The 23,025-nt window shown below is 57.0% G+C and overlaps 1 protein-coding gene across 3 annotated transcripts in view; it reads left to right on the plus strand.

The window, feature by feature from the left end:
• Positions 1–22,048, plus strand: part of LOC108384899 (MAU2 chromatid cohesion factor homolog) — a 24,453-nt gene extending 2,405 nt beyond the window's left edge. The window contains exons 2-19 of one of the 3 annotated variants that reach the window (XM_036996156.2): positions 5,699–5,716; positions 6,117–6,182; positions 6,858–6,953; positions 8,191–8,285; positions 10,121–10,148; positions 10,472–10,627; positions 11,740–11,886; positions 11,967–12,057; positions 13,122–13,225; positions 13,806–13,883; positions 14,145–14,210; positions 15,525–15,615; positions 16,836–16,885; positions 17,008–17,117; positions 17,314–17,425; positions 17,878–17,968; positions 18,809–18,936; positions 19,313–22,048. In XM_036996156.2, the coding sequence (XP_036852051.1) occupies positions 5,699–5,716; positions 6,117–6,182; positions 6,858–6,953; positions 8,191–8,285; positions 10,121–10,148; positions 10,472–10,627; positions 11,740–11,886; positions 11,967–12,057; positions 13,122–13,225; positions 13,806–13,883; positions 14,145–14,210; positions 15,525–15,615; positions 16,836–16,885; positions 17,008–17,117; positions 17,314–17,425; positions 17,878–17,968; positions 18,809–18,936; positions 19,313–19,387 (1,602 nt within the window). In that variant the 3' untranslated portion in view covers positions 19,388–22,048. The remainder of the gene's footprint in view (positions 1–5,698; positions 5,717–6,116; positions 6,183–6,857; positions 6,954–8,190; positions 8,286–10,120; positions 10,149–10,471; positions 10,628–11,739; positions 11,887–11,966; positions 12,058–13,121; positions 13,226–13,805; positions 13,884–14,144; positions 14,211–15,524; positions 15,616–16,835; positions 16,886–17,007; positions 17,118–17,313; positions 17,426–17,877; positions 17,969–18,808; positions 18,937–19,312) is intronic. The other 2 variants (XM_036996159.2, XM_036996160.2) reach the window with 2 other exon arrangements.
• Positions 22,049–23,025: the final 977 nt, after the last annotated feature.

Here is a 23,025-nt window from a genome sequence, read left to right on the forward strand (position 1 = left end):
GTTGTATCCCCAGCTGGAAATTCATTCAGGTTTCAATTAAAGTGCCATTTTCCATGCTGTTTTCCTTCTGCCGTTGTTTGTGATCTCCTTCTGTGCTGCAACACGAGTGCTTTCTTGAATCTTCATTCATTATTGTGTTTTTCCCAAATCAGGAGTTACCAACTTTTAGTCTTTCCTTTCCCAGAGTCACTAAGAAAGAATCCTAATGTGTTCTCCTTTTAGAAGTGGTTTGCTTAGTTTCTAGTCTGGAGGAGCAAATGGGCAAAGAGGTTCTGGTTTCTCTTCAGAAAGCCAAGCCAGAGTAACAAAACCCCTTTAAAAGGCGGGGGAGGGGGCGCAAATGATCAGTGTTTTGTGACTATTCCCTCTTTGACCATTCCCCTGCATTCTTTCCGGATCTGATTTTCTCAAACTTAAAAGTGCTATAGGTAAAACTTTTAATTGGCCTCTGAATTTAGTATCCTGCATTCCGATACTCTAATTTACTTTTATTGTTTTTTGCTCTCTCTCTGAGAGACCCTAACCTCTTTGGTATTCACAGTTGGTTTACACACACACACACACACCTAGTTTCATGTTTAATATGTATAGTCGTGTGTACTTAGCTAGGTTATTTACTCTTCTGTTTGCTTAATGCCAATTTGTAACTGTCTCAACTGCATTTGTAAGCTTTCTAGAAGGAATGTATGGTGTCCTTACCCATCTGTTCATCAATTACACCAACTTTGTAAGAATCATCTGTTAAGAGTTCCCTTCAGAGGCATGAAGGGTGTGGGCACAGCCTTTCCTCGGCAGCTTTATTGAGGTCACAGCCACTGGTCTCTAGATGGTTCCTGCCCCTGCAGGCCCTCGGAGCACCTGCTGGCTGCCTCATTCCCTGGGCCTGCTCAGCAGATCTGTAGCTATTATGGTGCAGTTAACAGACACTTTATCTGACAGCCTTCATTCTGTGAGTATGATTTTGGCAGTGTTGTGAATCTGCTGTCAGAATTCTTGGCTCCTCTGGGATTCCTCAAGTAAATAGTTCATTATTATAAGAGATGTGACTTTACTCAGAAATTTGGCTGGGCAATTTGTGAAGCTGTTTCTGCAGATACTGTCAGATTGTGTTCCTTTTCCTTTGCTTTTTGCATTATTTCCTCTTGCTGCACACCTATTCCTGTGTGAATTTTCAGTCTTGTCTCATCTTCACGCTGTCTTTCAAGCAGATGGTTCCATTTCAGTCACTTGCACGTCCATGGGTGGAATCAAGAGAATTTGCACGCCTATGCTTCTCTATTGCCCCCTAATTTTCTCTCTTTTGATCACATGTCTCTTTATCCCTTGGCCTGGAAAGTCCGTCATCATCCTTGAACGTTCCTGATTTGAAAGCCACACAGGAGTAAATAACTTCTCTGGAAAGAAATGTTCGTGATTTGCTCCAATCAGGGCAGGTGGCTCTGTGTACAGCGGTTTCTTCTGATTATGATGTTCATGTCGATGCCATGTTTGGTTTCTCTGCGTTTGGAACAGAGCTGCTTTTCAATGAAGGTTTTTCCCGCCTGATTTAGAAAGCAGCTCAAGTTGTGCTGTCTAGACGCTTGTTACTTTAGTTTCCCGGTTAGATGTGAGAGTCTCTGGTTTGCCTTTCCAGCAAGCAATTAAATGCTTCCCTTTCTCTTCTTAAGGCCCCAAAGGGCTCAGTTCTAAGCCTTTCATCATCAGGCACCGCTGGGGCAGACTTTTCATCCTCCAGGAAGGCGCGTGCTCCTGCTAAATTCCGTGCCCCATCAGCTGGAGCAGGACCTTGCACAGAAGCTGCGTTTGCAGAGTGACCTGTGCTTCCTTCTGTTTTCCGTTTCCTTCACTCTCACACCGAGTCTCTCCTGACCCCAGGATGGGGAATCTGCTTAGGAACCGTCATTTCACAGTTCCACCTGCCTCCTTGCCAACCCCGAGTCTTCCTGTTCCTGCCGGGGAGTTGCTGTAGTGCTGTTGGCACCTTTGACATGCCAGGCTCTGCTCGCATGCATGGTCTTGGGGCACCGTCCCATCGGGCCTGCAAAAAACCCATGCGGTAGGAGCCACTTCCTATCTGCCAGTGACGATGCTGACGGGTTCTCAGCGTCACGGTCACACAGCGGAAAGAGGCAAGGCTGGTTTTAAACACTGCTTCCTTCCCAGGGAAGTTGCAGTTGATAACTTTCTACATGCCTGTTTTTTTAAAAAAACGTTACCTTGGTTTCAAGGTACAAGAGTCCTTGAAATACTCTCAGTCCTGGATGGAATCTTCCAGGCATGAAAGGTTTTCTGATCCGGCCTTCTGTCCCTCATGGCTCATGCTGGCCCTGTGGTGACCCTTATTTTCCCTGGGGGCCCTAGGGTGACCCCAGGGACTTCTGGTTAGGTCATTCGTTCACATCCCTGCCCCATCTACAGGCCACCCAGCAGTGAGGGAAGTCTCACTTTGACTGCTTTCCCATCATAAGTAGGGAAACATAAAAAGTATTTTTTTAATGTTACAGAGTAAAACACGGATAAGGTAGCAACTTTGGGTAAGGTGACACCTTGGGTACGGTTTCCTGCATCCTTTATTTGTGAGACTGATATGTTCTCTGATGTCTGTATATTTTTGGCTTGTGAATTGATGTTGCAAGTGTTACAGAGATACAAAAGAGAAACCTTGATTGACAGTTGTTTGAGCCCTGGGGAAGTGACTGACTGGCCCTGACACAGCTTCATGGCAGGGGACCTCTCAAGGCATCAGTGACGCTGATGTAGGAGCAGGAAGCAGTGATGTTTGGAGACAGGGAAATGTTTGATGATGGTTGGGGTCAGGGCTTGGTGTTTCCAAGGCATAAGCCTCAGTTCTGTGGCATTTGCACATAAGGAAGCCCTCATTTCTCAGTGGTCCCAGGTAAAGTCATTGTTCATGTAGCAGATGTTTCCTGGGCATCGCCCCTGTGTCAGCCCTGTGCCAGGCACTGGGGACACAGCACTAATGGAGGAGGCATGTGGTGGAGCTTTATCTAATGTCCCCCATTTGCATGTTTAAGTTAGGGGCCACAGTACACACACAACAGAATGGTGCCAGGTTGTAGCCCTGGGAAGTGGGTATTAGGGACCTCAAGGACCCAGCTCCCCACAGGACTTAAAGCATTGCTAACTCATATGTAAGTCCATACCTTGAACCCCAGCCCCCAAAGCAGGGCTCCTGATATCCCATCTGTGCTGGCAGACGACCCCTTCCAGGAAGTTTGTCTTAAGTCTTTGGACAAGTTACTTGCTGGCTTGCCTGGTGGTTGCTGAGAGCCTCAGGGAGATGCGAGGCCCCCTCTTCAGCCGTTGTGCAGAACGGAGGGAGCAGGCAGAGATGGCATCTCACCATTAACGGACATATCTGGCCTTTGAAGAAGAGATTCAGTGGGGTCCATCTGATTGGTAGATGCCCCTAAAGGAGAAGGGTTGGAAAGCCACTGCTGTGAGACGGGCCCGTATGGGCCGAGCCTGAGCCAAGCGGCACTGGCGGAGGTGCTGCAGGAAAAGTGGGAGAGGCGGGGTGTTCCCCAGGGCGGCTGGATGTGCCTTTGTGAGCTGTCCCCAGCTCCGGATTCAGAGTGTGACTTGTGCAATGGGGAGGGCGTCCCTGGGCTGGAGATGCTAGGGCCGCTTCTCTGCCTGAGGTGCAGGGCTGTACCTCTTGTCTCATCGCCGTGCTCACCTCTGTTGGGGTGCAGCAGCACAGGAAGGGGCGGCTATATTCCAGGTACCAAGGCCTGACCAGGCCTGACTCAAGCTCAGCTGTGTGTGGTGGTTTGCCCAGCCTGCTCCACCGTGGCCCCCTGAGCTGGGCCAGTCTGTGCGAGCCACCTGGAGCCCCAAGTGGAAGGGGGATGCCCTCACGGGCACAGTGCCCACTGTGTCCGCCCTGTGCTCTCTAGTGGGCTCCTCTGGAGCAGGGAGGCCTCGCCTGGGTGGATCTGCATGTGGAACCTTGGGGTTGGGCTGCAGCTTAGCATGTCCCCCGCCCAACCACGTCTCCAGTTACACGGTTGTTGCTACCTGTGCTCCCTCTCTTTTCCCAGCTGGTGGCCTCAGGAGCTTCTCTTGCTGGACTTCCCTACCCCGTGGGGGAGAGTGGCTTTTGTAGAAAGTATACCCCGACGTCTGCATTTACCAGCTCCACTGACACGTGTGTGGCCGGAGCTGGGCCTGTCCCCCTAGTCCCCACAGATGGCGTCCTGAGGAACCTTGCCCCTGGGGCCACACTCCTGGTGGCAGGCCCTGGCCCTCTGGAGACCCTGAGCGCCTGGGACTGACTGTGTTATGCCTTTACCTGGCAGCAGAGTGGGGGTGGGGGGGCGCTGGGGGGCGTGGCGCCCACAGGAGTCAGGAGGCCGCCCCGGGTGCTGTCTCTCAGTCTCCCTCTCCCACAGCTCCCCCTCCTGGACCCCCTGTGTCTTGCAGGCAGCTGGTCTCAGGCAGCTCCAAGCCTTTCCCACCTCATTTATGATTTTCTAGGCCACCACGCACTCTGACCCTGGAGGCATCCCCAGCCCCAAGGCTGCACCCCACCAGTCCTCCCCACCCCTCCCCAGCAGCCCCTCAGGCCTTCAGACTCTGGCTCCCCCACCCCCCACCCCCTCCTTGTTCTTTTTGCTGCCTTTGTATCTGATTGGGCGCTTTTGTGTTGTGCGTCTTACTGGGACAGACTGCGTGGGTAACATGGGGCTTCCCGACCCCCAGTCACTGCTGCCCCCCGAGTGTCACAGAGACCCATCGAGCCTTCCAGCCTCAGCCCCCTGGCTCTCTGCCCTGCTCATGGGCTCTTCTCTGCCTGGAGCACCTCCCACTCTCCCTTTCCCTGGGAACACTGCCCCCCTTCCCACCACTCACCCTTCAAAATCCAGCCGCAGGTGCACCGCACACACACTGTTCTCCTGCTGGGCAAGGGGGCTTGGGGCCTTCTCTTCAGCTCTGCATCCTCCTTCCAGCAACCAAGGCTCTGTGAATGTCTGTAGGACGAGCGGGCTGGTGATGGTGCACGCTTGGGTTCTGGGGGATCGGAGAGCCTGTGGTTGGTGTGGCGGCCTGGCTCAGGACCTGACCACAGGAGCTCCAGGGTGTGACGGTCCCCAGGTGGAGGCATGTTGTCGTCTGAACCGCATCCCGTGGGTATGCCAGCAGAGAGGGACGCGAGCTAAGGTCTCGGAATCATGCCTGCCCGCCCCCCCTGGCTGGGTCCTGCCGCACCAGTCCTTCCTAGAGTGCTCCTCCCTCCCCTCTGGGGCTAGCTCTGCTCATGTCCCAGCATCCTTTAAATTCCACTTCTTCAGGATGGACTGACAGCCCCTGGACCCACTCTCCATTGGTATTGATTCCCTTGTCATGATTTGGTAGTGTCGGCATGCTGCAGTGAGTGGCACCTGAGGGCTGCACCGTGTCCTTCCCCCGCTTCTAACTCTGTCTTCAGGGTCTCATGGGCAAAACGCCACTGTCAGTGGGTTAGCCGGTGCTCACTCTCTCTCCCCCGAGCACTCTGGTCGCTCGATTGCAGGGGGAGTGAGCCCATCTTGTCGGGCCAAGCAGGCCACCTTCCCACTGAACTGAATACCTGCAGCCTTTGGTGACAGGACAACCTGTATAAGCCCCAAAGTGGAGCCGGTAAGCAGGCACTAGCGTTTGGCTGAGAATTAATCCTTTCTTCTTTCTTTTTCAGTGGTTGATATCACAGCAAGTATCCTTTTCTTGTGGCTCCTATTCCCTTGAAGGAAAACCCTGTTTAAAAACAAAAACAAAAACTGTTATAAATTCGAAACACACACGCCTCCTCCAACCACCACCATGATGTCCCCTCATGGGTTCAGGCTTTGCTCCAACCCCTGGAGAGTCCCTGCCCAGACACGGCTGCTCCTTCGTACCGGCAGCCTCTCTCTGGGTGCCATGCTCCTATTGGTGCCCGGATCCAGGTCTGCATCCTGCCCGCAGCAAGCTCAGGGACTGCTGGGGGAACACATGAACCTAAGGGTTTGGGGCAGGTGGGGATGCAGCCAGCCCCTGCAGCGTAGGAGCCTGGGTTGTGGCTCTTTAAACTGACCTCTGCGTGTGCTGCTACTTCCTTAACTGGATGTCTCTAGATCCCACAGTTTGAAGATGTTAAATTTGAAGCGGCAAGTCTCTTGTCTGAATTATACTGTCAAGAGGTAAGAAGATGTGGTTTCTGAGAGCTAAGTCCCTGTCCCTGCAGCGAAGGTACAGTGGCAGTGGGGGCTCTCGGGAACAGACTCCCTCCTGGCACTTAACGTCCCGTTACTTCCCTGCATCCTGCCCCTGGCAGTGCGTCGGCGGGTCAGCACTCAGTACCAAGGCCTAGCAGAATTATTTTCTACCAAAGACTGTTGGAAAACAGCCTTGTTCCTGTGCTGAAGATGATTAGTTCCTAATCAATTCACACAGTTTACTTTCATTAGCTGGTTCCCGAGATCAGGTGTAGTAGGAAACTGCCTTTCCTGACTTTGAGCACCAGCACCTGAGGCCCCCTGGGCAGCCAGGAGCGTGTGGGTCATGCTGCGGCCCTTCTCTCTGCGTGTAGGACAGGGAGGATGACGTTTGTTAGCAGTTTGACTGTTCAGGGCTTTGAACTAAAGCTGCTTGTAGTTTAGTTGAATGAGGAGTTATTTTGAGAGCTGTGCAAGGACTTAGAGCCAGTGAGTCCAATAAAATTTCTTTTTTTAATAAAGTGAGTTGGCAACCCACAAGTCCTTTGGCGATTGTGAGCGGGGTGGGGGGTGCCTTCTGCGTTGGCAGCTGCTGTCTGAGGAATCCAGCTTGCTTGCCAGCTTGTTTTCCCCTCCCCGAACGTGACTGTTTCCTTTCAGAATTCCGTAGACGCAGCAAAGCCGCTGCTGCGGAAAGCAATCCAGATCTCACAGCAGACTCCGTACTGGCACTGCCGCCTGCTCTTCCAGCTCGCAGTGAGTACCGTGGGCATGGCTGTGACCCTGGGGCCAGCTCCATGACACACAGGCCCTCTTTGGGCTGCTGCACCAAGTGGGTGGAAACATAGGGACGTTTCTTGCACCTGCTCATGAGCCCCCTCCAGCCTCTGTCCTCGGCTGTACCCCCGGCCCAGGCAGCACCCTGGGTGACAGGTGGGAGGCCCACCTCCCCTGGGCTGACACAGGGCCTCATCTTCGTGTTCCCCTCCCTCCTGGTGTTCCCTATGGCCTGTGTTCCTTTAAATGTGGGGAACCTTTCTTGCCAGCAGCCCCTGTATTTTCTAAGAGCTGTGCTGAGACTCCAAGGGGCTGAGGCAGCAAATGCCCTGTCAAGCCTTATCACAAATGGCAGCCCTGGTGCCTGTGCTCTGAGGCACTCAGGTGGTGGTGGGCTCTCTGGGCTGGGCCTTCCTGACTGCGGTGGAGGGGCCTGCGGCCCGGGGGGTCAGATAGGCTCTGCAGTGAGGGGCACCTCTTCTGTTCTTGGGCTCTGCCAGCACTTCCCCTGCACTGGCTGGCCACCAACCTTTCCTGTCCCTGACCCAAACTGCCCTGTCACTCACTCTCCACGACAGAGCACCGTCACCTGCCTGTGCAGGCAGCGTGCCCCTCACCCGTTGGGGAACCCCCTTCCCCTGAGGCTGTGACTCAGAGGGGCCCCCACTAGGAAGAGCTCCCCGCCAGAGCTCCCAAGGCTCTTCCCCGTGTGCCAGTTGGTGGAGGAGGAAGCAGGCCAGGCAGTGAGTCACCTGCCTTGGGTCACGGTTGTTGGCACCATGTGCGTACACGTAGCCCAAGCTCTGGACCAAGGCCCCACGGGTGTCCCGTCTTTTCAGCCTGTTAAGGCTTCTGAGTTTGAAACTCCTGCAGACACTTAGTTCCCAGGGCATCCCTCCTGGTTGGGGCCCCTCTGGCTGTTCCACCTAGTGACTGCAAAGCTCACAGGCACACTCATCTAGTCTGTGTGCATGAGAGTTCACTGCAGGCTCTGCAGGCCATGAAGCTTAAGATGATGTGTGCTGTGGGCAGAGTGGAGTTCTCTACCCAGAACCATGAACATTGATGAGGTAATTTGATTAATTCAGCTCAGAACTGAGACTGAAGCAATTTTGTCAACAGGTGGGGAGGATCAGTTTAAGTTGCCATCGCACTCAGCCAGGTTCTGTGAAGCAAGTGTTTGGAAGCCCAGGTCATTGTTCTCTCTTCTTTTCAGCAACTGCACACACTTGAGAAGGACCTGGTGTCAGCCTGCGACCTACTGGGTGTGGGGGCCGAGTACGCCCGGGTGGTAGGATCCGAGTACACACGGTAGGCACCCCTAACCCCACATCCCTCCCTGGGGACTTGGAAAGAACTCAGCTTCCTTGAACCTGGACAGTAGACAGAATTGGCATTTCAGTGTGAAGCGGGGGTCACTGTCCCACATGCAGATGGTTCTCACCCCGTCGGTTCCTGAATTTGGAGTAGGAGAGACTATGTGGGGGGCACAGGGCACCCATGTTCTTGTCATGACCTGCTCTTGCACAGCTCCGGTATCTCCGAAATTGAAAGTGCTTGTGCAGTTTGCTGGGCCGATCCACCATGGCGCAGGTGATCCACCATGGCGCAGGGGGGCAGCGCCATGGGCAACCCCCACATCCCTGCTCAGGGGACCCGAGGAGCCTTTAGACACACGAGACAGTCGGGAGACCTTTGTATGACAGAAGGGGTCTAGGTTCAGGTTACCCCGAAACTGCCTAGATCATCTAGAGACTGGTGCCCTGGGGTCAGAGGCTACTGGTGCTTCCTTGGGCACCCTCTGGGAAGCCCTCCAATCTGTCTCCCTTTTCCCCTAAAGAGAAGGATCCCCTGCAGTAGGCAGCAGTCAGTGCTCGGATTCTGTTGCTTACGTTCTGCTTCTTTCAGAGTTGTTGGGACAGAATGGTCCCCATCTTCAGTCTCTGGTTTATAGACTTGCAAGTGCTCATGGGGGGACCACACAGCTCCCTACAGGCTGTCCTCGTCCCTTGGCCACCCTCCCCTGAGATGGCAGCTGTCACACAGTCTGCCCTGCATTCCAAGCCCTTCCTGGCCCCCTGGTGCTGCAGTTATCACTGGGCTCACAGTGACACTCAGGCCACACACATTCACTCACAAGTGTCTCTGCTGTAGGCAGGTGGCCAGGGTGGGTTTCCCCAGGGCACGCTGCCTGCAGGTCACCTACAGGACCTCTGACCTTAGACAGAAGGCCTCTTAGCAAGCACTTCCTGTGTGACAACGTGGGAACCTTGATGTGAAGTTCCCGGCCTTAGATTTCAGTGGTCGCATGACAGGTAGACCCTAAAGTATGCACGTCCCCAGCTATTCGTGGGACGGTGCAGTGGCCTAGCATGGACATCCCATGTAGTGTACCTGTAACCTCCCACTCAGTCTCCTCCCCTGTGAAGTGGGGAGTAGGCACCCTCTTGTGGTGTTGTCTGTAGCACATGGGGTCTCTGCCAAGAGGTGGGGGAAGCAGGATAAAGAACTCTACTTGAAGGAACCTGGAGCCTGTGGGGACAGCAACATGCAAGGTGCCTCTGGGCTGTTTTCTGAAGTTCTAAACATGCTCATTGTACTTTTTTTTCTTACTGATGACAGCAGTTTGGAAAGTGCAGAAAGGTTAAAGAGCCACAATTGACATCTGACCTCACTACCCCACAAGAGTGGAGATGGCAGTGGTGAGGCTGAGAGGCTCCCATCAGTCCTTAACCAAGCCTGAACCTCAGTGGGTTAGGGGTTTGAGGTCAGGCGCTTGAGTCCACACACTTCCCCTCTCCCCACCCCGCCCTGTCGGCCACCCATCTGCCCTGTCGGCCAGGGCAAGATTATGGCAGACATGCCATTCGTCGTTCCCTGCTCCCCGTGCTCTCGGAGCACCCAGTTATGCCTTTCAGGCTTTTGATCTGCACAAGTACCTAGACAGCCAAAAAAAGGCGAAAAGGATGGACTAGGACAGAGTAGAGCAGTCTTATAAATCAGACAAACTTTCCTGGGGACCTCTGGGGAGCCAGTCATCCACTTAATCACCCTCAGTGTGGCACATTAGGTCCCCACACATGGTGGGCTGGCAGTCGTCACAGGAGGCACTGGCCTCGCAGACTGATTTCCCCTCTCTTTTCCAGGGCTTTGTTTCTGCTCAGCAAAGGGATGGTAAGTGGAGCTGGGTAGAATGGGGTGGGTGTGGTGGGCTACCCGAGGTCAGGCCCTGCCCGCCTGCCATGGTGCAGCCCCTTGCTTGCCTGGATCCCCACGCACAGCAGGCTGATGTGAGGTCCTGGTGCCCCTGCTGAGTTCCAAAGTAAAGATCAGATCTCAGGTTGGGGGATCTAGGCCGAGGTGAGAGCATCCTGGGCTGAACTGCCTGGGCCTCGTTCCAGACCATTTGGCACCCCCTTGCCCGGCACCTGTGGTCCCGCTGGGGACAGGGCCCCGAGCACTAGGGGGCTCCCAGCACCCCGCCTCTCCCTCCGCAGCTACTGCTGATGGAGCGCAAGCTGCAGGAAGTCCACCCACTTCTGACCCTGTGTGGGCAGATCGTTGAGAACTGGCAAGGGAACCCTATCCAGAAGGAGTCTCTGCGCGTCTTCTTCCTGGTGCTCCAGGTGACCCACTACCTGGATGCCGGGCAGGTGCGTAGTGCCTCCCACATGAGGGTTCCAGTGAGCAGGCAGGCTGTGGGGAGGGGGCCTTGGGCTGAGACGGCAGCTCTGTGGTCTCCTCCTGCCACTGGCCACAAGTCTATCATTCAGAGCTCCCCCAAAGCCCCGCCACACTCTGGCCTGAGTGGTGTTCACCCCGTAGACTGGGTGCTCTGAGAGAGGCCCCTGTCCCATATGTCCTCACAGCTGGGGTGGTCAAAGGCCTGTAAGGGCAGTTTGGGGAATCCACGAGAACAGACGCTGAGGATTCCGGTATGGTGCACAAGCAGTGTCTGCCCACCACCCCACAGCTGGTGACAGCTCTGTGGGGCTTAAGCAGGGACTAAAGGGCTCAGCCATGTCAGAGACTCAACTGCATAACCCTCAGGTGGTTGAGGAGCATCTGTACCTCTGTGGGGATGAATGTCTTAGCCTCTTGTGAGGTGCGGCCCCATCTGCTTGACCCCGACCAGTGAGTGACCACAGGAAGGGTCTCTCCTGGGCGCTAGGAGGTCACACATGGAGCCTGGCAGCGTAAGGGTCCTAGGAGTCACAGGAGACCTTCACTGGTGAAGGCTTCCTCGGTCCCGCACCTGCACCCACCTTGCCTGTTGAGCTGAATGCCATGCTCAACACAGAAACATAGATGCCCACAGGGCGCTGATGGACACAGACACCTGTGGGGCAGCCCAGTGCAGAGAAGCCAATCTGTACACACCGTGGTGTCTGCAGGACCCCTGGGTAACCACTCCCAACCCCAGGATGACAGCTGCCCCTGCCCTGTCCTGCTCTCCTCAGGTTCTTCCAGGAAGGAGGGAACGTGGCTGAAGCTGAGTCTTTGGACAGGCCTCCCTCAGGCCTGGGTGTTGGGCTCAGCACAGGGCGGTAGCCAAGCCTCAGTCTCCGGGGGACACAGCAGGCCCTGCTCTGTGCCCTGAGAGCTGGCTAACCCTCGTGGGGGTGGGCCTCTGTCGTGGTGGGTGTGGCAGGAGCTCCTGGGAGGAAGGGTGAGGGGTCCCTGGGCAGGCAGGACCTGGCTGCCTCCTGAGGCATCTGCCACGTGGTGGAAGTGGACAGGTGCTCAGGGCCGCCCACCCCTGCAGGTGAAGAGCGTGAAGCCATGCCTGAAGCAGCTGCAGCAGTGCATCCAGACCATCTCCACACTGCACGACGACGAAATCCTACCCAGCAACCCCGCCGACCTCTTCCACTGGCTGCCCAAGGAGCACATGTGCGTGCTCGTCTACCTGGTGAGCTCCCGGGGGCCAGGGTGGGGCAGGCAGGTGAGGAGAGGGCCCCAGTGACCGTTGCTACCTGGTCTTGTTGGCAGGTGACTGTGATGCACTCCATGCAGGCCGGCTACCTGGAGAAGGCGCAGAAGTACACAGACAAGGCCCTCATGCAGCTGGAGAAGCTCAAGAGTAAGGGCCTCAATGGGTGTGTGGCCACAGTGCCCCCTGATGGGAGGCTGGGCCTGAAGAACCCTGAGGGTCCCTGTCTGCGGGGTCAGGGCAGAGCAACCAAGGCCTGGGCTTAACCCTTGATCCTGACCAGGGGGTCTCATGCCACCTTTGTCCTGTCTTTCACTTCTAAACAAGATGGTTAGGAGGGTTAGTGGGGCCCCACTGGGGCCTCCTGCAAAAACAGTGCTCAGTCAAAACAGGTGGTGGCTGCTTTTGCTGTCTGTTGTCAGTGTTGCGACATGGGTCACACTCAGGGTGAGGTCAGGATTGGAACTAGGCTCTGGAGGTTGTGGGTTCCTCTGGACGCTCGACTAACCCATACTGTCGGACCAGGGACCTTTGGCTAGAACCTAGAGCCCCATGCATCTCTGACTGGCTTGGTGCCCCCGTTAACCTCATTTGCCCCCTGTGCCCATGTCAGCACTGCTGTGGGAAGAGCCTTCCAGGCCAGGGAACCAAAGCCCGCAGGGCCTGTGGCTCTGTTCCTCCAGATGCGTTGGGAAAGGGCTGCAGGCACTGTGTGACTCCAGCATGACGACAGCTGCTTAGGGCAATCAGACACTGGGGTCCCCACTGCTGCCTGAGGCCTGTGACACAGTTTCACTCTCCTGGCCACTTGAACACTTCTGGAACCTGCTGCCATGTCCAGAGTGCTCGTGAGGGCAGGTCGGGGGGCCTGGCTGGGTTAGGGTGGGGTGTGGCTGGCAGGCCAGGCCCTCCAGGGACGCCCCCTCTGGCAGCAGTCTGGTCAGCAGCGCCTGGCTGGGAGCCGTCTCCCCACCTGATGGGGAGGGGAAGCCCTCAGGTGTAGTGGCCCCAAGAAGGATGACAGATTGGGTGCTGAGCCACTGCTCAGCAGAGCAAGTGGGCGCAGACCCAGGGAGCTGAGGGGCTGGTGTGGTGGGAGCGGATGGTGTTGGGGGAGGCAGGAGGGTGCCAGCCCCCAGAAGGCAGGGCCTGGGGCCGGAGTCTCCTGGGCGATTCCTTGAGCACCCATCCCACCCCTCATCCCCTCCCCTCAGTGCTGGACTGCAGCCCCATCCTGTCCTCCTTCCAAGTGATCCTGCTCGAGCACATCATCATGTGCAGGCTTGTCACCGGACACAAGGCCACTGCACTGCAGGAGGTCAGGCCGCCAGGGGGCACGCCGCCACAGGGTGGGAAGGCCACGGGGAGCGGGTGGCTGCAGTTGGCCAGGTCTTGGGGGTCCTCACGTGGGAGATTGTAAATTTGCCCAGGGTAGGTCAGCGAGACATCAGTCCATGTCATTTCACCATAACTTGGAAGTTTGAGACCTCATGCAGACATTTCATAAGAGAGAATGTGACACAAAAACCAATGGTCCTTTATCTAAAAGTTTCTGTGACCAATTAATGTGGTCTGCAGATTTGGGGTCCCATGAGGGTGAGCCTAAGCCAGCACCTCTCCTGCCTCCAGTTCATAATCCCTGATGCCCACCATCCCCAGAGGGCACGGGGGCCCTGAGTGGGGTAATGGTGCCGCACAGCCCATGTTCACAGAAGGACCAGGGTCCCCACTGGAGGATGTCCATGCTGCACTCTGCCCTCACGACACAGGTCTGCTGAGTTAGGGCAGGCGGGATACAGGCACACCTGCCAGCTTCGGGCTGTCCCCCTCCGGTGCTGCTGGAGCACCAGGTCCAGAGGTGCAGGTCCCGTGACATCGGACGTGCTCTTTCCTGGCAGATCTCCCAGGTCTGCCAGCTGTGCCAGCAGTCCCCCCGGCTATTCTCCAACCACGCGGCACAGCTGCACACGCTGCTGGTGAGTGCCCCTCTCTGCCAGGGAGGGACCCGTAACCACCACCCAGGCAGGAATCCAGCATGTCCCTGTGAGCCTCTGGGACAGGCCTGTGAGGCCCCGGGAGGAGGGAATGATGAAGCGCGCCATCTTTCTGCCCGCTTGCCAGGGTACAGCTCTGCTTCAGCAGCTTGGTAGGCTCACGTGCTCAGGCTCAGCCGGGCGCAGCTGTACAGCCCCGAGTGAGCTGTGTGGCTTCCAGCCTTCAGAGCCTCCCTCTTCCAGGGCCTGTACTGTGTCTCCGTCAACTGCATGGACAACGCAGAGGCCCAGTTCACCACAGCCCTGCGGGTAAGGTGCCGGCCCTCACCCCACAGGGCGGGGGGTGCTGCTCAGTGCCCAACTAGGTGCGGGGTCGGCGAGGAGGACCACAGCCGCGTGAAATGCGGTCAGCAGGCGGCTCCGCATCATTCAGCCTGACGCCGGCCATGACAGTGATGTGCCGTTTATCCGGGGCTTTCCGTGGCGGAGGGGACAAGGCCAGTGCTGGCAGCACAGTGTGACGAGGAAGCGCTGTGGGAAAGGGCTCCTGGCCAGCCTGGGCAGGGCTTCCCTGGCTCACTGGAGGGCAGCCACCGGCCCGTTGGTGCGTGGCCTGCTCAGCCACTTGCACTCCCGATTCCTGGCCCTCGTGCTAGCCCACCAAGTTGGCATTGGCTCGTGTCGGACCTGAAGATGCAGTCAGGGTTCGGGGTTTCCCAGAGCCCACCTGTGGCAGGGCTGCATTGTAAAGCCATGACCCCACAGTAGCCTGGGCGCTCTGGGGGCAGAGGACAGCCTGGTGCTACCAGTCTAGAGGAAGCTGCTGTGTTGAAGTGTGTGCCCCTGGAAGTCCTCCCCGCCTGCCTAGGAAACGCCGCTATCCAGGCCACACAGGAGGTGTTGCAGCCAAGAGGTGGACCCCAGCCCTGTCCTGCTAGCCCCTAACACACAGCAAACAGTTGTGGCGTCTGTGCTCATGTCAGAGGACCCTCAGGGCCTCCTTGGAGGTGGAGGGCCTGCAGGTGGAATCTGTGCTTCCCAGAGCCCTCAACCTCTTGCACAGCTACTCTCAGCCCCACTGGAAACCAGGGTCTGGGTGATCAGCCACTCAGATCGGTGCCCCACCTTGGCCAGCCTCATTCCCCAGGAAGACCTGGGAACAACCGTCCCTCTGCCACTGGCCCTTAGCAGCATCCCCGGCTTCTGACAGCCTCAGCCACCGTCCCAGCAGGATCCTCCCCAGAACAGGCGTGTGCCTCTGCTGTGTCAGCGTGCCCTGGGGTGTGGTAATGGCAGGAGGGGCTGTCCAGGTCTCAGTACTGAGGAACAAGCAGAAAACAGCCCACAGTGCGGTGTCTGCTGAGAGGGGCATAGGAGCAGCTGCTGCTGCTTTTCTGTTGCCTGCATTTCCTGTAACATGGACGATGGTTTTACAGTGAGGAGAACTAGCAGCTATGTTCTTAGTTCAGGGACAGGCAGGGGGGATGTGTCTGAAACAAAAAGACCAAGGAGATTCCAAAGTAGCTGCGTGGAGCACTGGTGTGGCTCCGATGCTGCTGCGCAGCCCTGGTGTATGAGGCTGCGCCTGCCCCGGCCCCCTGACGTCCGTGTCTCCTGTTCCAGCTCACCAACCAGCAGGAGCTGTGGGCCTTCATCGTGACCAACCTGGCGAGTGTGTATATACGGGAAGGAAATAGACATCAAGAGGTAGTAGGTGACATGCTTCATGTTTGGTGTCCTGCCTTTTGACTGTTACCGGTGGGGGGTCGGGGGGCTGTCCTGGGCACCAGCGAATCTCAGCAGCCCTGAGGAGTTCACCCTCCAGCGAGTGGCCGTGTCCCGCACGGTCAGAGCACAGGCATGGCCACACAGGGCCAAGTCTGGGACAGAAGTTCCTGAGCTGAATGACCCTGCGCCCTATTGAAAATGAGCCAGGCTTTACTGAATCCCACAGAAAAAGAAACCAGTTTCTTCTGCCCTAAGCTGTCTGCTCTGGAATATCAGCAAGGCCTTGTGGCTCACTCCTGAGGAGCAGCAGCTCACACAGTCACCCGTGGGCTCCTAGCTCGCCCAGATGCCCCAGCTTTGGGGTGTGGGGGTGCCCTGACCCAGGCTTCCCTATAACCCTCTCCAGCTCAGATTCCCCCAAGTCCAGGATCAGATCCCCCTCAGCCTTGGGATTTCCCCCTTGCTACCCTACAGTCTCCATCCCCTCAGCCCTGGGGTCCTGCCTCCACAGTGGCTGTTTTGGCCGCTTCACCCCCACAGCCTTCATTTTAGTTCAGGCCACTGTCCTCTCTTGTCCAGGAGAAGCTCAGCTGACCTCCCAGGTGATGGGTTGGTTCAGATGCTTTGGGCTACGGCCTTGGCTGCTCCAGGGTAAGGAAGCTGGGGACAGGGTCATCCGAGGGCCAGACCTGGGGAGCTTGGCTCCCCTGTGTCCTCACCCCCTAGTGTGCCTCCTGGGGGATCTGGGGGGGCACCAGGAGCCGCTAACACCCTTGTGGCCCAGCACACCTTCACGGCAGCCAGAGGGGACCTAAATGTCAGTCACATCTTCCGCCCTCAGGGTCTCCCAGGGTCCCTCCACCTCCAAGAGGGCTAAGCTTACCACCTGGCCTCTCCACCCCAGCTCCTCCCCTGGCACAGGGCAGGACAGGCAGAGAAAGGAGGTCCCCACCCAGCCACTCCGTACTGGGGGCCGTGGTTCCTCCAGGGTGTGAGACCACAGAGAGCAGAGCCGTGTCCTGCGGCGCCCCCGCCTACCCGCAGGGACCCCTCTGCGCAGGCTGCTCGGGTGCAGGACGGGTGGGGCTGCCGCGCTGTCAGGCCATGTCGCGAAGTTGCAGCAGCCGGGCGTCTAGGGACACGTTGGGCCCTAACTCCCTTGAGTGCAGAGATGCGGACTGGCCCTGACGGGCATTTCCTCCGCAGCTGTACAGCTTGTTGGAGAGGATCAATCCCGACCACAGCTTCCCGGTCAGGTACGGCCGCTGCTCATTCCCACTCGCCTGCTGTCTGCTGCTTCCTCTGCGCGGGTGGCGCCAGCGCCCTGGGCCCCTGCCTCACATCCCCCCACCCCCGTAAATCTGCTCTGTTCACCAAGCCCCCAGTGCTGATGTCCCCACCTCCCTGCAGCTCGCACTGCCTCCGAGCGGCCGCCTTCTACGTGCGTGGGCTCTTCTCTTTCTTCCAGGGACGCTACAATGAGGCCAAGTGAGTATGGGGAGAGGCAGTGGGCCCGTGCCAGACGCCCTGGGCTGGCCTTACGGTGGTTTTCTCCCCCGACAGTGCATGCCTAGGCCTCTGTCCCCACCGACCGGCAGGCCGTGCTCAGGGCTGCAAGGTCGCTGCTGTCTCCCTCCTCCAGAGGCATGTGGATGGGGCTTCAGCATCTGCTCTCTGCCCATAGGCGATTTCTTCGAGAAACTCTGAAGATGTCCAATGCTGAGGACCTGAACCGGCTCACTGCCTGCTCCCTCGTGCTGCTAGGCCACATCTTCTACGTGTTGGGGAACCACAGGGTGAGTCCCAGGGCCAGGCTGAGGGGCAGGAGACTGTCTCACCTGTCTGAGGCGGCTTCCTGCGAGTGGGCATGAGTGTAGCTAAGCCTCCCCTTCCTCTCCTGTTGTCCATTCAGCCCTCACCACTCCCACTGGGGCAAACTGCTGCCACCTCCCAGGCTCTGAGACCCCTGAATCTCATCAGCTTTTGATCTGGGTCCAGAGCCGACTGCCCCAGTGAGGCAGTACCTGGTGAGCTGAGGTATAGGGGCAGTTTATTTTGTCCGAGGTGGTTGAGAAGTAATTCATAGAGGGCCGAGATGGGCTCTGAAGTAGGAGTAGGAGTTTGCCAGGTAGCAGACAGAGGATACAACCTGAGCTGGCTGTGGCTGTGGAAGGTGGGGTCTGCACTGTCCCTGAGGCCCCCACCCTATCCCACCCCCAACCCACACCTGGCTGTTCTCGGTTGACAGGAGAGTAACAACATGGTGGTGCCCGCCATGCAGCTGGCCAGCAAGATCCCAGACATGTCGGTGCAGTTGTGGTCATCAGCTTTGCTGCGAGGTGAGTATAACAGTCAGCCCTTCCCAGCTATCAGGGCTGCTGGGCAGACCTTCAGGCTGGAGCATGCCAGGTGAGCCCTGCTCAGCCTCTGCTCAGACCAGGCCTCTGCAGGCCACAGTCCCAGTTCCACACGTTTTCAGGCTCCCCTGGAGGCCCTAGGGTACTGGGATTGTTCATGGAACCAGCTCAGTACAGGCTCTGGTTCAGTCTCTCTAAGACTTGCAAGGCTGGTTCTTGGTGTCTGGGTGAAAACTTGGGCTGTGAGCATTGGCACTTGGCCTGAGTTTCCTTCCCCCTGAATGGGGTCAGCAGTCACCCTTGTCAGGTGGAACTGGCCAGATGCCCTGGGTGCCAGGCCAAGGGTTCAGCAGGCATCAGAGTTAATGCTGCTCTGCATGTTACAGATGATGAAACTGAGGTCCGCGGGCTCGCCCACGGGCTTTCTGGGCCCATGCAGCCCTCCTGTTTCAGAAGCAGGTGTTGAGTCCCCTGCTGTAGTGAGCCCCTATATTCCCGAAGGCTGTCCGGGAACTTCCAGCATCCATGGGGAGCCCCGAGAGCTTTCCCTGCCTGACCAGCCCTGTGTCTGCCCCGTGGGCCTCACTACTCACCCACCTCCAAGGACACCTGACTCAGACTCAGGAGGGCGTCTCTGGGGGGCTGCTGGAAGCTGGGCTTTGCTGTTCCCAAGACAGGGCTCAGGGCTGGTGGCGTGCCAGGTACACAGGAACCCGCTGGCAGAGCAGGGCTCGGTCTTAGGGCCCACCCACACCCAGGGAGTGGGCGTGGGGGCAGTGGCAGGGCACAGTGGGCCCAGCCCGTGTGCATGTCCCACTTCAGACCTGAACAAAGCCTGCGGAAATGCCATGGACGCCCACGAAGCTGCCCAGATGCACCAGAACTTCTCGCAGCAGCTGCTCCAGGACCACATCGAGGCCTGCAGCCTCCCTGAGCACAACCTCATCACGGTGCGGGCAGGGGGCAGGGGGCAAGGGGAGACAGAACGGGGTGCTGCTTGGTTCCTGGGGGCTGGTTGCATGGCCTTGCAGTTCCGGGGCTCCCTGAAAAGGGGTGTACATGCTTGCCTGCCACTGCCCTGCCTGTCTCCAGCAGCCCCTACCTCAGCCTGGCTGGGAGCCCCTTGGAAGTGGGAGGGGGTGGCGGCCATCTCAGTCGGCGGCCGCTTTAGTCAGGGCCCATCTGATCTGGATGTGGGGGACAGAGGGCTGTGGCCGGGAGACTATCCGGAGGAGGGCAGCACTACCGGCACAGCCATGCGTCCCTGCACATCCCTGCTCTTTGCTAGGAAGGCCTTCACCTGTGTGTCCTCTCCCCTCCCCACAGTGGACAGACGGCCCACCCCCCGTGCAGTTCCAGGCTCAGAATGGACCCAACACCAGCCTGGCCAGCCTCCTATGAGGCCCCCAAAGGGGCCACCCAGCTTCTTGGGGCCTCCACAGGTCCGTTATGCCCCGACTTCCACCCAATGGGCACTTGAGCTTTCCCTGGGGGCATGCTGGTGCAGGCATGCCCTGGCTTCTTTCCCGACTTCTCGAGCTTCCAAGTGCCTGGGGAGCATGCAGGGCCACTTACCGCCTTCCCAGGAGGAGCCGGCCCACCTTTCCCTCCACGTACCTGGAGCCTTGGAGGTCAGGCTCACAGGTGGGATGTTGGAGCTGACCTAGCAGAGCCATCCTTTGAAGTGGGCTTGAACTGCCAGTCCTGCTTTTCACGTCTGATCCCACCTCCAAGGGAGTTTGCCTGGTATGGTAGTGAGGTACCCGCCAGCCAGGTCCTGGTCCCACAGGCCAGGGTGGGCAGTATTGCCATGGCATTGCCACTTGACTTCCTATGCCTGGACGTCTGCCCAGCTGGAGTGTTTCTCCAGAGAAACTTCCAGAGGCAAGATGTCAGTTTCTACCCCAAAACTGGAGGGAGGAAAATGGCACACATTGGGGATAAAAATGCACATCCTACAATAACATCTTTCCCAGCTTGCCTTTCTCTCTGGTATCCACCCTTCTGCCAGCCAGGGCCTCAGGTCCTGGGCAGCCTCGGACCTTGGCTTCCAAACATCTGCTCCTTGACTGGATTCACCATCCAGCCATGGGGGTGCACTTGCTCAAAGACACGGGTGTGCATGTGATGATTCACAGAACTGTGGCTGGTTGCTGAGACCCCTGAGTTGTCTGCACCAGCTGCCTTCCCCCATCAGCATCCACACTGCTGAGCAGGAAGAGGGGAAGAGGGGAGAGGAAGGCCTCTTGGCCCACCTGGAGTACCAGCCAACAGGCTTCCCGGCAGTTCTGCGGCCTCCTTTGTAGATGGCTGGAGCTCAGCTGGCCCGCAGGTGGCGTCTCCGCTGACACCCTGCCCTTCTCTTGGGGAGATTCACCTCCCTTGGGACAGCCCTGGAACCTCTTCCTGAGCTGGTTCCCAGGGCCTCTGCCCACCCCAGGCAGCCATGCTCAGCGCTGTGCTCCTCTTGGATGGTCAAGGAGCTTCTCCAGCAGTGGTGATAGCACTGGGGGCACCTGGGAGCATCTCCTCCCTTGCAGTGAGTGGTCTCGCTCGCCAGTTAGGGCGCCTTGTTGGTCCACATCTCTTTACCTTTGCACTGTGAAGGTTGCTTCTCAAAGTTTTGGTGTCTGTGAAGGAAGGAATGTTGGGATCGCTCAGGTCAGCTGCTCAGGCCCAGAGGCCTTGGTGTGCCTTAGCCACAAGCAGGGCTGTTGGCAGACCTCCCCCCACTGGGCCCCTGCCATCCACTTGGGGGCCAGCAATGGCCAGGAAAGTGAGCTGCCCGTCGGAGGGGTGGGCTAGCTGAAGCGCATCCCCAGAGGACCCAGCATCTCTACCTCATTCTGGGTTCCCCAGGAGAGGCTGGTCCTGTCCTGTGCTGCTGCCCCCTCCACTGACACCCTTGGGTCCATAGGCCTGCAGAAAGAGGTGTGGTGCCCAACCACAAGCTGTCCCCTTTGTCTGCCTCTGTCAGGGGTGCCCCCAGGCCATCTGCTCCACCCAAGGGGTGGCACCTGTTGGCCTGGACCTGACACCGTGCAACCTTCCCAGACCCACACCACTTCAGTCATGCTACGCATCTTGTTCGTCTCTGTATATTTAAATCTTTCTTTGCTTTTAGGGCATTTTGTGTATACAACAGTTGAAATAAGAACCTCAGAAGTAAACGTCTGTGCTGATCAAGTGCTTTTAGTGACCACTCTGTTGTCTATATGTATATAAAGTCAAGGATAAGTTCTTGAGTTTACAGTTTAAAATTCAGTACTCAATATTTATACTCCACTGTAGCTATATGGAAGCCAAACCGTGTGTACACGCACCTGCATGCACGTGCGAGCCATGAGCCTCGCCTTGGACGCAGTGTCACCTGATTACAAAAAGCTGTCACAAATACCTTCCTGTGAGTCCAGCATCTATGCCCCACAGTTTCTCACTCAATCATAAGATGTTAAGCAGCAAGCAAGCAAGCCCCCAGAGAGATGTTACATGCAGTGTCATAGCTAAGGCCTCAAGAAAAACAGATAAATAAGAACCACAAGCCTGTCAGCATGCAGGGTCTCCAGGGAGCAGCAGGAAATTCCTGTTGGCAGGTGAATTACTGGACAGACCCCTGTGCACCCCTCACCTCCCTCTATGGGCAGTCGTGGCCCACTGGTCTGCAGGTCTGGAGAGCAGGTTCAGGAGGCACCAGGTCCCTGCCTGCCCGCTGCGAAGCGAGGGTCCTCTCCTCAGGGTAAGCACCCCCCATCCCACTTGCTGAAAACACTGACGGGGATATAGGGTAAGGGCTCCCTGGCATGGAGGGTAAATCTCTTGCTTGAATTTGTCTCTGCTTCGTTAAGGGTTTTTAATAAGTAATGCTTGACATAATGTCTTTTAATGGGTTCATTATATCTTACAGTTTTGGCAGTCTGTAACTCCAACTGGTGCTTTTAATCAGAAAAAAAAAGTTTGTAAATACGAAACATTGTTTAAAAGACAAAACCATAGAACATAGCTTCCCGTTTGTGGCTTTCTTTTGCTATATATTCAAAGTAAAATAAACTGCAGACACCATCACTCACTGTGTCTCCTGCTGCCCGCCCCTCGCACGCCACCCTGAGGTGGGCTCCTGCCTTCCCCGCCAGGCCAGAGGGGCTGCCGGGCTTGTGGGGAGCAGGACTCCTGCTCCCAGCAGGCCCCAGGGCCTGGACTGGGGGGCCTGGTGGGAACCTGTCTTCCCTGTACTAATGTCCCTTCAGCCAGCCCTGCCTAGAGGGGAGGAAACCCCCAAGACCACAAGCCAGGCACTCCACACTGCCTGTTCCTCCCTGGCCCTTGCCGCAGGCAGCTGTGCTCCTCACCTGGTCCCCTATTCCCTGTATTCTTAGAAAACACATCGGCCAGCTTCCATGTGTCTGGGGGGCGGGGGAAAGTTTCATTTGTGGTAATTTTTTTTGAGGTAAAAGGCAAACCATTTAATATGTACAATTCGGTGGTACTAAATGCATTCACAATGTTGTATAACCACCTCTGGTTCCAGAACATTCCAACCACCCCAAAAGTAGACCTTGTCCTCCCCATGAGCTGTCACTCCCCATCCCCGGGCAACCGCTAATCTGCTTTCTGTCTACACAGATATGCCTGTTCTGGACGTTTCATATACATGGGATCATATAACACGTGGCATTTTGTGTCCGGCTTAGCTCACACACACGTCTTTGAGGTTCAACCACATCCTAGCATGTGTCCGAATTTCACTACTTGTGCTGGCATTGGCGCTGCATAGATGGATCGGTTTCTTTTCATTCCCAGGTGGATGTTTGGGTTGCTTCCCCCCTGTGGCCATCGTGAGCAGTGCGGCCCTGGCTGTGCCCACACACTTGTTTGAACACATGTCAGTTCCCTGGGGGGGTTGTGCCTTGTTTTTAGCGTGCATGGATGGTGCCCAGCTGCCACCCACACTGAATCCAGGCCCTTGAGTAGCTCTCGTCACTGTGCCCCACGATGCTGCCAAGGTGGCTTTGACTGCTCTCTTCCGGGGCACATCTGAGCTT

This window comes from Manis javanica, chromosome 13, assembly GCF_040802235.1.
Source record: "Manis javanica isolate MJ-LG chromosome 13, MJ_LKY, whole genome shotgun sequence".
In the NCBI taxonomy this organism is placed as follows: Eukaryota; Metazoa; Chordata; class Mammalia; order Pholidota; family Manidae; genus Manis; species Manis javanica.